This window comes from Dermacentor silvarum, chromosome 7 (assembly GCF_013339745.2).
Source record: "Dermacentor silvarum isolate Dsil-2018 chromosome 7, BIME_Dsil_1.4, whole genome shotgun sequence".
NCBI classification, from domain to species: Eukaryota; Metazoa; Arthropoda; class Arachnida; order Ixodida; family Ixodidae; genus Dermacentor; species Dermacentor silvarum.
The window spans coordinates 6246118-6261053 of NC_051160.1; the positions used below are offsets into that span (position 1 = coordinate 6246118).

At 46.2% G+C, this 14936-nt stretch overlaps 1 protein-coding gene across 5 annotated transcripts in view; it reads left to right on the forward strand.

Annotated features, from left to right (window-relative positions):
• Positions 1–14936, forward strand: part of LOC119457481 (serine/threonine-protein kinase MRCK alpha) — a 222498-nt gene that overhangs the window by 190199 nt on the left and 17363 nt on the right. For all 5 annotated transcript variants that reach the window (XM_037719064.2, XM_049670117.1, XM_049670119.1 and 2 more), the window contains exons 37-40: positions 964–1044; positions 3736–3833; positions 9739–10004; positions 14046–14145. In XM_037719064.2, the coding sequence (XP_037574992.1) occupies positions 964–1044; positions 3736–3833; positions 9739–10004; positions 14046–14145 (545 nt within the window). The remainder of the gene's footprint in view (positions 1–963; positions 1045–3735; positions 3834–9738; positions 10005–14045; positions 14146–14936) is intronic.

A 14936-nucleotide genomic window follows, 5' to 3' on the forward strand; every position in this document is an offset into this window, starting at 1 on the left:
GATTACTTCACACAATACAGATTATGATCGAAAATTGGGTGTCATGCCTCCTTTGAAAGCGAAGCTTAAACGTTTTCCAAATTTCTTCAAGGTCCCTTTAAGGTGTGCTTTCAAGGCAGCGTGCATTTCACTTTGAAGTGTGCTTCCATAGGAGCATTTGCCACACTGCCGTGGAAGCATCTTTTGGGGCAAAGTTCTCCACCAGCAACGTCGCTGACGAAGTAGGGAACAGAGCCGCTGGCCGAAGATACGACGTGGACGATTCATGCATCTGCGAATGATGACTCTTTTTACTAAGATTTGGGTATTGTATGGAGTTCCTTCTGCGATATATACGCGTGGTTCTTATTTCTTTCTTGGGCGTTTTAATTGGGGGTTCGGCTTATAGGCGAAAAAATATGCATATTCATTTGTTTCAAATACTTCGACAACTTCGGATACTGAAATTTGAACCGAATTGAATAGCACAATATTGACTTGAATATTAAAAAATATTGAATATTCACACAAGCCTAGTAACAGGTCATGTCATCATTGGCCAATTTAATATCCTGTAGCTGTCGCAAAACACCGCCTTTAAGGAGAAAAAGGTCCGCACAAAGCACAAATGCCACCCCCAAGCTGATCCTGTAAAGTCACCAAATTGTTTAACCAATGACCAGGGAGAGGTCAATGACCCAAGCTCGCTAGAAGGTAAAACCACTTTCTGTGTTGGCATCTTTAGCTGAAGTCCTGGGAAACCTCCCATTGTCTCGTTCTCATGACGAACTCCGCCAATTTGCTGTCACTGAATCATGCACAAGCCTAGAGCTTTGCAAAGATGGTGCACTTTCCCGTAGGAATGCTGAAGTTGTTAACAGTTTCATGACCCCAGTGTTCAGTCTTCAGCTAATACACCAAATGTAACACCCTTTAATTGACACTGTGCTTAAACCATGCCACTTGCCTTCTTTATGTCACCAGAGCTGGGAGTGTTCGTGAATGGCCAAGGGAAGAAGACCCGTGACAAGGAGGTCATGTTCTCTGCTGTGCCCCTGTCAGTCAGTGAGTTACTCATTGCCTGTCGTTCTTTTCAACTGCTTTGTTAGCTTTGCTGAGTGTGTTGGGCTGCTCAGCAAGGTTTCATTTGATAGCGCCGTACAGAAAAGTCACCGACCGTTGTCGTCAATGCAGACACAAAATTACCAGCTGGCCTATCCCATAAGCAGGGTAATCAAAGGCATGGGTGAACCGATGCTTATGCACCAGCGCACGACTTGTGTCCTCGCAAAGGTTGTGATGCTTAGTTATGCATTCTGCATATTAAATTGCAGTTGTGTTGCTTGTGGACTACTGACAGTGGTGCCAATAACCATTTAGGTGGAGTCATATACAATCATGCATCATGAGTACACATAATCAGTAGAGCACAAGGCCTTGAGGTGTAAGTTGGCAGTGCAATCAGTATATTCGTTAATTTAGTAGTAAGTATATGAAGATTATAAGGTGTTGGTAGGCAGCATCAGTAAGTGATAAGATTGTAAGTGTAGTTCACGGATGGCCATGGGAGGGAGAAGGAAGTTCATGTGGATGTCGATGGACAATTGTTCAATCATAAGATGCCATAACACTATTGCACCACAGTTGCTCAGGTGTAGCATGGGCCCCTGTTGCGTTTCTGTATTTGCAGTCAATATTGCTCTGTGCTTAATTAGAAGTTTTATGTCAGCCTTTCAGACTGTACTGTAAAAGTGCTGAAAGTTAGGTGAGTTGGTAGCTATTCATCTTGAAACTGCAGCGCGCACACAAGAGGACTGTGTACGGTATTGAACAGAACACCTAATCAGGTGGCACGGAATGGCATCAGAAGAAGAATGCACTATACAAGGAAGACAACAAAAGAAAACGAACAAGATGTTTTGTCTTCCTTCTCCATCATGTTCCACGCAAGCAGTGACCAACAAACTCACTCGAGAGTGTGTCTCGACCTTGCTGTTACTCGAGTAGCAATAAGTGCTGAAGTATGACTTCAGACCTCACCAACTAATACCACTGTTAAGGAATCTGCCTTTTTGTACTTTCTTTGATTTTAGATCTTCACTGTGTGCCTATTAAAAGCAGTATGGCAGTTCCACCTCTCGGAACTTTTCAAGGAAATCACCGTTTGCATTGATGCCATTGTTTTACTTGCTAATATAATATGTCACGTGACAATTTTCAATATTCTTGCTGTAGTGTTGAAAACCTTGAGTGTATGTTGTATAACCGTCAAGAGTGGAGACATCAGTGCAAACATCCTATTTATGAATCAGGTGTAGCCATACAGATAAAATATTGTAGACATTGCCTTAGCCTATGCCCATATGTGCATTGGTTTCAGCAATGTCATATCTATGAAATAAATAAATCGCCGCCAGTCTGTCTACTTCAGTGCAGCTTTCTTTAGTTCCAATTGTTTTACTCTTTAGAGCAAATTATGCGATTTATTTGGCCTTTTGGCACTGAATATGGGAAAAGAGACTTGAAAGAAATACGACAAGCGCGTCACTTTTAATGTGAAAGCATTATATGCCCCATTACCCGAAAATATGGTGGCATGACCAAGCAATGGCACCAAAAATGTCCGACAGCGCAAAGAGTAAAAACACGTCAAAAATACTCGGATTGACATCATATTTTTCAGGGAGGTCCCTGTAAACAAAGTAAATAAATGGCTTTGAAAAGAAAATTTGGTATATTTCGTTCTGGGTGGGAATCGAACACAGGCCCTTGGGATACGAGATGAGCATGCTTCCCTGATTCCGGGAAGTCGGGGGGCGCTCTGCAGTTCTGGCTTACTAAAGGTGTGCCTAGTGGGTGCCTGATTGTACATGTCACGTTGCAACGATCTGGCTGACTAAAGATTTAACCAAAGGGACTATAATACTTTTGCATTCCCACACGTAAGCAGTCTTAGGTGTCTCTTCCGAATTTTCTTTTTCTCATATCCCATGTTACATTTTCAGCACCAAAAGTTGAAACAGATGACAAATCTCACTATGATTAGCATTCACGTTTCGAGAGGAAATCACATGTGATTTGAACTTGGAATTCTCTTTCTGTTGCTAGAGACAGGCTTTCATCATGTTGTAAAATTATGTTACTGCCACGTTGGCTCATTGCTCGTCGATTTGTACTCGCACTCCCAAAAGTTTATGCATTGCTCATCAAAAAAACTAATTTCATTGTTGTCTGACAGCACAGACATTAATTGAAAGACTTACACATAGGTTGTGCTGAGGCTTGCAGAGTGCAATGTGTCAATGTCAGGCTTCGTGCTTTGACAGGGAAGAAATTCAAATTGTTTTAGGCACCACATTCTGAAACATTTTGAGGGCATGTATACATGTAACTTTAGCAAGGTACTTTTTCATAAAGAACATATTTTCTTTTTTTGTAACTGCATTTTGAATAAAATATATTTTGATTAAAATTAGAACATTTGTTCAGATGGAACAGCTAATCCGGGTCCAGTACAATTTCGGGTTCCAAAAAAATTGGGTTGAACCCCAAAATGTCAGTTTGTTATTTTGAATTGGTGTGCAACCCATTACGGAAACCAAATAGTTTTCCGTGTAATGCCTGATGTCATACACTTCATTCTAAAAAAATCTTTGTGTGTGTGTTGCTTATCTGGTGCATTTGTTTTTTGTTTTCTTATCGTCACAGCTTTCAAACATGTTGCAGCCTGAAATTGATCTGTAAATCTGTCTGCAGGTTATTTTGACTCATACCTCTGTGTGTACATGGAATCCCACGTGGATGTGTTCGAGGTGACGTCTGGGGACTGGGTGCAAACAATGAACCTCAAAAAGGCAAGTCATACCACATTCCCACATAATGTTTTTTCGTTCATTTTGCAAGCAGAGCAAGTGCTTTTTTTAGTGTAATGTATCATGTCATGAAAGGAAAAATTATCATCCACCCGAATGTAGCACAAAGCTACAAAGGAAGCCCATATGGCTTTCTCAGATAGAAGGCTTTGCAGTTAAAGAAAAATTCGTCCTGGTTCGGGATTCAAACGCGGGACCAATGCCTTTCCGGGGCGATAGCTGACCATCTGAACTAACCAGGAGGCTACGAGATTGCAGCGTGAGGGCGAATTAATTGACAACTCAAAGCACAAGGGCACTGACTGTGGCAAATCAGTTCTGCGGAATCCCACATTGTCATGGTTAGACCTGTTGTAGTTATATGCATGAAATCGACCAACAATAGCTAATTCCTGCATAGCATGCATTCTAATATGTGCCTTGGTTGTATTTCCATCATTCTGTGAGATTAGTCGTGTAGTTGTCTGTACGGACGTTGCGAGGGTGTTCTTGGCATGACTGCTTATATGGCATTGCATAGACGTTAGTTCTAAGATGATTTCTAGGTGTGCAAAGAGCACTTCTGTCTGCCACAGTAACATCTGTATGTTCAAGTTTACTAATGGTGGCATGACTGATGCACTGGCAATACAGTCAATAACCGATTATTCTGTCACCAATAATTTGGACATGCTTGAATATTTGGTCAGCCCCAAGGCACCGCCACTAGCCCCATAAGCTTAATGTGTGAGGACGACCAATATTTTGGACACCTTACAGCGCATCATGATATAATTTGGACTTCGATTGCACGACCGTCTACTAATATGGCCACTGAGTCAAGCAGAAATAGTAATATATTTATTTCGAGATGTCGCTGATATGGTTGTTAGCCATGTCGCCGGCGCTCCGCGAAACTAGCGAAACCTAGTTGATCTAGGGGTCACCGATGAGAATTCAGTGCATGCAATGACTGTACTTTCAGCTATCTGTAACGACAGAATGAGAATGGTCGAGATATGGGCCACGATTTTGTGGCAATGCTTCTTGCTTGATTCTATGTCACTCTTATTATCAACTGTTCATAGCCGGCTGATCGCTTTGATAATGTGTGCGTAGCATTGCTTTGACCATTGACGAAGTGCGACAAGTGTTAAAAGGCATCGCATAGAAAGCATTGCTAGAAAATCACGGTCACGAAATGTCTAGGCCAAGGACAAGTGTATGTGAGCGCAGCAACATGCGTGGAAAAGCGTGGGCCACATTCTTGGATATTCACTCTTGAAAGATGCATTCATTTGCGTCACTGGCACCGGCTTTGATGGCTGGCAGTGTTTCTGCACTGTGATAAGATAGCGTGCTTGGCACTGTGCCAAGAATGACGTGGCTCACTGATAAGTTTTGTGCTAGTCACGCGAGAGATAGCATGCTTGACACTGCGGCAAGAATGCTGTCATTCCTAAATTATTGCTTCTTGCCTATATACAGTTAAACCTGCTTATAACGAACCTCCATATAACGAATTCCTGGATATAACGAAGTTTTTCGATTCCCCGCCGTTACTCCATAGAGGCACATGTATTTGAGACCTCTACGTAACGAAGTGGCAGCGGGAGACCCCCTCGATATAACGAATTTTCCCCTCCGACCACCTAGAAATTTCGCCCCAAATTTTGTCATTTTTGCGCGAGCAGCAACCGGAAGCACCTTCTCCGCCGCGATGGGATGCGAAGCGAGCGCACGTGTGCGTGCGTGCGTGTGCGATCGCCCTGCATCCCTCGACCCAGCGATCTTGCCCTTGCCGCCGCGGGCGTGACCTTTCCCCCTCCCTTCATTCAAATCTGATCCTGCCGCTTGCTGCAGCTGGCCTAGCCCGCCAAGCCGGCACTCTCTCCTTTTCCAGCTGATGTTGACGACGCGCTGGTAGACGCTGTGGCACATCAGACTCGATGAGCGCGGACACCGCTGTCAAACGCTGGCGGCATGTGGAAGCGCCGCTGGAAAAGCGAGCGAAGTGACCTTCGTGCTGTTTATCGCTTCAACGCAAACTGAGCGCCGAGAACACACAGCACCCAGAAAGCTACAGGCCGCCGACGCACCTACACTGCTAGACTCTGCCCCAACGCAGATCGCTTTCAAGATACGGCCTGGGCGACCGCGCGCCGCCCCGCTATCCCTCCGCCCTCGCTCCCTGGCCGGTGCCTCGAGCACAACGGAAGACGGCGCACTTCCTCCCTGCTTTTCTTGCGCGCGCGTGATTAGACGCGGTCGTCGGCTCCCCTCGCACGTTTTCACTCGCACATACTGCATACGGCGCGCGGCGACTACATCATTGCCCTTGGACTTTAGGGTACGGCCACGCTAGCGGCAAAAACACGCAGCAAAAACGCGCGTCAGAAACGCGCGGCAACGCGTCATGCCGCGCGCGGCGAACGCGGCAGGAATCGGGGGTCTTGCGGCGTGCCGCGCGAAATGGGTTCTGCGGCAAATGCCGCGTGCCGCGAGATGAAGAACCAATCAAGAGCGACGAGCGTGACGTCACGGAGCCATGACAACCTGAACGCCGCCGGTCGCGCCGGGTTTTCAATCGACGATCGTCGTCTCTCAAATGAAGCAACGAGCGCTCGCGGTGTTGCTCGCCCGTTCGGAGAGCGCGGGAGATCTTATCGCGCTGCCGCGGGGCGAGACGCGCGTGCCACGGTGGCCTCGCGGCAAGGCGCTGACGCGCGGCAACTTGCCGCTCGCTGCATGACGCGCGCGTTTTTTGGCGCTAGCGTGGCCGTACCCTTATATACGGAATATCTATGAGCCAAAACCAATTTTAGGGCCACAACGCATCATGGACACCATCTTTATAAGCAAATACGGATCTCAAGGGCCATACTTTTGCTGGCGGTAACCGAAAATACGTCATAGTTGTCGCCCCCGGGCACTTCGGGTGGCCAATGCCATCGTCAAGCCACCAAGCCAAGCGACATGAAAAGTCAAAATGGCCGCTCGGGCCGGCGCGGGGTGGCAGTTCGCAACGTATGATGCGGGAACGGTCCCACAGTTGCGACGCAACAGCGGGGTTACCAATGCATTGAGTTGTATGGGAGCTGTGCTGGGACCGGTCGAAAACGAAGTAACAGCCGGGAAAACGCAGCCCCCGGGAACGTAACAGAGAGGTTCTACTGTAACACTATACGACGCCATCGTGACGCTCGCTCTTCGTTTCCGATGCCTCGCGCTTGTGCGAAACGACACGCGTCCACGCATCCGGTACCTGGTGTGACATTCTGAGGATGAGTGCTTCGACGAAAACATAAAACGGGTGCGCGTTACAATTGAGGGCGCGTTAGAATCGAGTAAATACGGTAAACGTTTATTTTCCGAATTTTCGTGCCGAACCTGCATATAACGAAATCCTCTTTATAACGAAATTTTTCGGGAATTTGTCAATTTCGTTATATCCAGGTTTAACTGTAGTTACGCGAGATTGAACGTAGCTCCGAAAGCGATGATCCGAAAATACGGCGCACCTTTTCTGGCCACTTATTTTTGGGTGAGTACGGTATTTCGAACTCCCAATTATTCGGACGTTTGGCAAGCCCTGTCTGTCACCGCTACTCGGGAGCAGAAGGGTTGCACGCAAGTGTTATGCGTGGCAGCACAGCAAACAAGGATTTAATATGAACAAAACCGGGAAAAGCGTAAGGCACACAAAACTAAAGACATAGCTCAACAAAAATGCTCACTCAACAACTAAACTATGACTCAGACTAAATACACAACTCAACTAAAATATTCACTTAACCATTAACCTCCAATCGTATACAAAACTACCAAAAAATGCTCATGTAAACAAAGGGAACGGCTATACACTCTATCTCGTAACAATGGACTGTCTTGGAGCCTAGCTTCGTCTTAAATTCTCTAAGTCAGTCTTAGCCCTGACTCATATCAAAGTCTGGCCACCCTAAACTCGGCCTAACTGCGCCACAATGCAGAAATGCTGGTTCTTACGGACCGTCGGTTTGAAGCTCTTCTCGTCGAGTCCACGTCGTATTCGTTCGTAGTGTCACTGATGCCGTAAGTGCCGACGACTTGCGGCTCCGTCAATCTGATCGAGTACGTGGCTGGTGTCCTGGTAGCTGCCGCTGACGTGCCAACTCCCTGGTTAGGCTTAATGAAGTGTTCTTCGCCCTCCGTCTATCTGCATGGCGACCCGGTGTCCCGGCGATTATCGGTTGATCTGGCTCGGCCGAAGAGGTGGGATTCTTGCGAAGAATACCAGAACCACCGTGAGCAGCAGCAGCCAGTCCCAGGAGCCTCGCGTCTCCGGGGTCTACAGCCACACCTGGGCCTTGCCAGCATCACGAGCTTCGTGGCCGCGCTCCCCGCACTCTCATCATCAGAGCGTAGCTGACGAAGCGACCTTCCAGTCCGAGGGCCACGTCGATAATGCTGCTTTGTTGCTTCTCCCTCGCGGATTACACATCAGTTTGCGTGCCTCGAGCGCTCGCTTGCTTGCTTGCTTGCTTGATCCTCATCCGTGGCGCTTACCCACTGCGGGGGTAAGCGCTCACGCGGTTTCGAACGCTCCGCGATCTTCTACTTCATTCTCGTGTGCCACCGGCATCTGAGTCATGACACCGTCAAGTTCAAATTATTGGTCACTGACTGTATTGTGCTATTGTCTTAGTGCTCCTAAATGGGTCAAATATACGGAAACACAAGCAGCATGGAGCACAGGATGCTCACTTATGTGACCATTTGTTGAGTATCTTTTTATTTGTTCCTTAATGTGTACTGCACTTGGTAAAGCCCGCTGATCTACGACAGCGTCTTGGCAAAAACTTGCAGGCTTCCACTTGACGTTTCCATCTTCAATGCCCTAACCGCCTCCAAGTGGTGAATCACAAATTTTTTTTTTGCTTGTACGATCGACCCGTACGGGGGGTGCATGTGTGGCGTTGTCCTAGAGGAATGACAGAAACTGAAAGCGGACACAGTTATTTGCATATTCGAGAGCAGAACAAGCATTTAATAACAGCGCTAGATCATATAAACAAAGAAAGAGATTGTAACACGCGACAGGAAAAACAAAATAACACAAGAGCTTAGAAATGCACTATACACGAGAGAAAAAAAAAAAAAAAAAGGAACGATGAAATATTCTATGAGATGGAAGACAATGACACATATGACAAAGAAAAAAATGAAGTCTAAGTATGAGTTACTCGCACTACGTGAAGAAGCCGAACTAGGCCTACGTATGCTGCAACGCAGCACACACTATTCTAGTCGAAATTATACATGAAAAACACAAGGAAAAAAAAAAGTTCTGCATGGACCAACAAATTGTCGAACAGCTGGTTCTTACGTACAGGAGCCGACTCGTTGTTGAAAGTGGACTGGTGACTTGGGTTGATGATGATGATACCCCTACGAAACGGGTGGCCACAATCCTTGCGAATACCGACCCGCTCCCGTCGCTGTGAAGTACACGCGTACCCCTTCAACGACTGCACCGATTGAGGTCCAGAAGTCGACTGGCGGCACAACCAAGAAGTTCCTTCACCCTTCTGTACCGACGTCAGCCACCGCCATTCCATTGTATTCCCTAGGTGCAAAAAAAGGGCAATGTCTCGATAGCGCCAGTGTTACGGACAGGGGGTGGAAGGAAAAAAAGAAAAAGAGAGGTTATGTGGCTAAGAAAAGGGCCTTCGGGCAGGTTTGTGACCCAAACGTCTCCCTCAGCAGGACGAAGGGCACGTAGGGATGTCAGTCGTTTGTGACACTGTGTATTAAATTGTCTCAACCCATGAATATCTCATCTACTGTAGTACGACCTCATAGCCTGTGTGCATCCTTGAAACATGTCTCGTGTAGCATTAATGTTGTACCACATTTCTTTTCTTTTCAGACAAAGCCTCTGTGCCGTGATGGGCAGGTGTGTTTCACTCTTGTCACTGAAGCACCTCACGTGATCTACATGCACCCAATCCATAGGAGAGAGTATGCGATCCGCGTCTGTGGGCCCACGGAATCGGGCTCCCATCGTCCCGTGATGACTGGAGGCATGTCACATGTGGCGCCCTCTCTACGGGGATCCACCTCCTCCATGGCAGCAGCACTCGTGACACGAGCCAGGCGGAGGTTTTCAGTGCGTGAAGCCGAGAAACAAAAGGGGTGAGCACTGTTCCTTTACTACAAAACAACCTTAGATACGGTACTTCCTGAGAAAGTGCGAAAGTATGTGCAAAAATCGAGCTGATCAGCCGCTGATAGGCATTCAGATTTTGTTGGGGTTACGGATGCCCCTTCAACAGCCGTCAATCTAACCTGCACGCACGGTCTCTGGACCGATCACTGATGAGCCACCTGTGCAAACATATATCAGTGGCCAGTATTTTGTGACGGCTTGCGGCTCATTACCACGTGGTCAGCGGCGACTTTTTGTCTAGGGCATACTGCCTAGGCCATTAGGACTAATTGACGCTGCTTCATCAGGCGTCTGCGATTAAAGTTACGGTTTGGTGCCTAATCGATGCAGATCTATTCACACCAGCTGCACAACATTCCGAAAGCCGACAAACTGCCTAGCGAACGAAAGTGAGTGCATGAGATGGCAGCGAAGTTGTTCATGGCTGCCATCTTTCCGACACACCATATGGTAGCCTCTTGTTCCCGAAGCTGTTTGTAGATGCGCACCGGTCTCTTTTTGTAGCTTCAAGCAACTCATCACATGACTATAGCTTTGGATTTACACAGCAGATGCGAGAGTGTCATGGCCGGTTTCCTGCACTTCCGCAGACAGCGGATAAACACAGAGGGAGATGGGGGAGGAGCAAGCGTCGCGCGAACTTGCCGTGACCACCTGATTTCGGAATCTTTGGCTAGTGGCAAATCACGCCGAACCTGACAATGAAGTGGCGCGTGTAGCGCCTGCTCTTTACTGTTGGCGCCGCCTAAGCATAGAGCAGTGATCAAGTCACGTGATACATGATCCTTTCGTCTGTCACGCAGATTGGCCTTACAATAACCCACCTGGTCTAGAGCTTGGATAGCTCTTCGGTATTTTGAAGGAAAACTGGAAACTGAGAACCTGATTAGTATTCAGTACAGCAGAACGTCACCAATTCATTAGTTGCTGAGGAAGAAAAAAACACTCGATTCTATTCAAAATAAATTATTCTGATAAAAACATGTATTTTCAGACCTTCATTTACTAGAACGGAGCTGTGTAATCAGTGCTGGCATATTAATTTGGTGTTCCCTTTAAAGGAGTAGACCGTACAGTATATCATGATTTCTATGTGCCTAAGTTACTGATAGGTTGCTACATTCTTGTTATGCAATGCTAGAAGACTCCCGAGCGTGTGCAGCACCGTGTTTTCTAGCAAAAAATTTGTAAGCAATAAATTTTGTGAGAAATGTTACGATATTCGATTCGATATTTGTTTTTTTTTTAATGATTCAATTTAATAGTCAATTCGAAATTTACTACTCAGTATTCGCACACTCTAGTTTAAAGTATGCATTTGTCACTCAATTGCTTTTGTTTGCACTGAACAGTGAACTGGTTCGCAAATTATTTTGGCAGTTTGCTGTCAAATTTGTCTCATTTGCTATGCTCCAGCATGATGGTAACGTGCTTGCAAATTACATAGCATGCATTAGGCCAGCTAGGGATAAATAGTCAGTTTGGCTATTGATCATTCAGACTACAAATCGTGGTCAGTTTGACCAGTGATCAGTCAGTGGTCATTTGCCTTGTAGACAGCTTGAGATGCACCACTCTCGTCACGCACTCTTCACACCATTCAATGCAAAGCAGTTACACCGATGGATACAGTCTATTCTTGTTGCAACGAATCGTAATGATCCAGCAAAAAAGGTCCATTATATCAAAAGTTCATTCTATCCAGAATTATAGCCGTAGCTTGTTGTGAAATGGTGAAACTTGGCATGTACCGTTGTCTACTCGAAGGTGATTGCAAAAATGATGAGAAAATCTAAATAAAATAAGCAATAGATAAACGGGTTCACGCAGTGATTGCACAACCGCATGGCACAGCGCCTTCCTGTCCACCGTTTTCCAGATGCTGGTTGCTGACAAACAGCAGTTTTCCCACACTAGAGCAATGTATGCCCGCAAAAAGCAAGATTGACAGTGGGGCACAGCGACGGCTAGGCGGCCACCTGGCTCGAACGTGTCGCCACTGCCAATGACACATACATCGGCTACAGTTGATTTTGACAAACAACAGTGGCTGGTAGAATAAACTGATATCTTAATTTTATCTTTTGCGACAAGTGACGACCACTGTCAATTCTGTAGCATGAATGCGAGCCACGGTACAAGGCAAGTTCAACTTGGAACCCGCGTCTGGCCGCTGCTGCATTGCATGCGAGGTGGCTTGACCGCATTACGCGCTTTGCAGTCTGGAAACCGCAAATAGCAGCCAAATCCCTTTTTATTCCAATAGAAATTATATGGACACGCCAAGCGCATTTCTGCCGTGGCCGTCGCCGTGATGTTGCGTATAAAGTCCAAAGGCGATAACTGTCGCTGCGGGCCGTATGCTGCGTGTGCGAGTGAAAGCGTGTAAGGGTGGCTCAATCTTGCGCGCGCAGTGGAGAAAAGCGGGGAGGAAGTGCACTGTCTTGCATCTTGTGCAAGGCACCAGGTGAGGGGAGGGAGAGGGGTGTCCTACTCTGGCAGCAGCTGCATATGGGGCGGCCGCGTGGGCCATGTCTTGAAAGTGATCTGCGATGGGGGCAGAGTGCGCAGAGTGGTGATGGCTTCGTGTGCACTGTGTTTTCGCCGCTTGTTCGCGTTGAAGCGAGAGGCAGTATGAAAGTCAATTAGCGTGCTGCTGATGCCGCGCTTCCTCACTCCAGCGTTCTGATAGCGAGTGTGCATGTTTATCGAGTGAGATGTATTCGTGTATGCTTGTGCGCGCATGACACCATGCTTGTTAATTTAATTAGTAAACAAATGTTTACAACTTTTTATGGCCGGTAAAACTACTATCCTTGTTTCTTATAGCTGTCTACTAATTTGATATCACAATCGATGCTCGCCTTTTAACCGAAACTGCGAATTTTTTTTTGTGTGTGCAAATGGATGCAATGAGAAATAAAGTGTTCTCAGAACGATGCATTTTGTCATTGTCGGCAGTTGTTTTTGAAGTGCCATGTGCTACGGCATCAAAGCGAAGCTGGTTAAGGCTAACCAGCAGGTTAAGCCTAACCAGTTTTGAGCCGACAGTGGTGGGTGGCGGTGAGTCGCTTGCATCATTGACCCGAAAACTCTCTGTCAATTGGGCGTTGTGCAGCATGCTGTAATGGGAAGTTGGCTGCTAATGTGTTCATTCCTTGCGAAAAAGTGCGTTTTGGCACATTCCCCAAATGGCCGGAAACGTTGCATGCAGTGCACTGCCGTATGCATGCATCGCCACAGCAAAGTGCGTTGTATTTACTCCATCTAGACAAAATTTGCCCATTGTAGCCTATAGTAAGTTATAGTGGGGTTGGATAAAAGCAGAATTTTTGCAATGATAATATAGGCAGGCCAAACTATAAATGGGAATTGTTTTTTTTTTAATTCGGGGTTTTTACGCGCTGAAACGACAATATGATTGTGAGGCACGCTCTTGTGGTGGACTTTGGGTTAATTTGACCACCTGGGGTTCCTTAACATGCACCCAAGGTAGAGTACATGGGCGTTCTTGCATTTTGACCCCATCAAAATGCAGCCGCCATGGCTGGGATTTGATCCCGCACCCTCGAGCTTAGCAGCGCAACACCAAAGCCACTGTGCCATCACGGCGGGCACTAAGTGTGACAAATGGTTTGTTATATTCGAAAATATGGTGTATGCGGATTCGTTGTAACGGTTGTGGATGGTAATGTATTATTACTCACAGTAATACTAACTCAGGCTTTATTTTATGTTACAAAGTAAGCTTGCATGTGTACAAATACAATCTACAGAAGGCCCTAAGGTCAGCAGACTGTATGGGAACCTAGTAATTCCTGCACGATGAGTGTTGCTGTTAAGTAACCTTGTAAATGAACTGTTTGAAGATCCTGTAGGGGGCTTCACTTCATCATTTCACTCCTAGTTGAACTCGGAGCGCACACACAGCGGAATCACCTGTTAATGAACGGAAAGCATGCTGCTGAACTAAACTTCTGTTCTTGTTTCTCTGTTATTTATCGCAGTGGTGACCGGCGGTCAAGGATGATATCTGCACCGTCCAACTTCAACCACATTCAACACATGGGTCCCAGTGAGCTGCAGAAGCTCATTGATCTGCCCACGGTGAGGACCCTCCTGTATGTTTAGCACCTTCGAGTTCTCTACAAAATTTACTGGAGGGAAATCTGGCACTAGTGCCTACAGAAGCTAGAAGCATGGCATTTCAGCCGGCACGAGAATGATGAATTTTGCATGGATTTGCCTAAACATTGTCCTTCTGGCTTCAGGCTACTTTATGACATTGCAATCGATCATTTTCCGACAAAATATTGCATTGGATAACGTAACATTCGCAATGATTATGTAGGTATGTGCACAGAGACTTATTGGCTTTGTGCCTTTAGAAAAATATAATTGCTTGAAAACTTAGGAAAAGTGTAATAAACAAAGCCACAAGGACGTCTGAAGCTACAAGCTCAAGGATTAGAGAAATCTTTGTACTATCAATCATTCCCATATTAGCTGAATGATCTATTTCCTTCTAGTTATTTTAGTAGCGAGAACTGGAAGCTAAATGCAGAGAACTCTGCTCATTGACAGCCAATCACATGGGCAGTTTCAGTCCTTGCTGAAGTCGGCCAGCATTGAACCTATTGAGCGTGGTCAATGCAAGAACTATGATTGCACAAATGCAAGATGCAAGTGAACTGTACAATCGAACCCACTTATAACAATGCCAATTTTAACAATATATCGGATATAACAATGAGCAGCTGATGCACCGCCAACTTTTGTATGTGTTCTATTTGAAAATAAACAGCTTACTGCAATGTTCCCATGCCGTGTTATGGGTTATAACAATTAAACCTTGCTACTGGGTGTGTGCCGAAAAGCAATCCCTGGGGGAAAGAAAA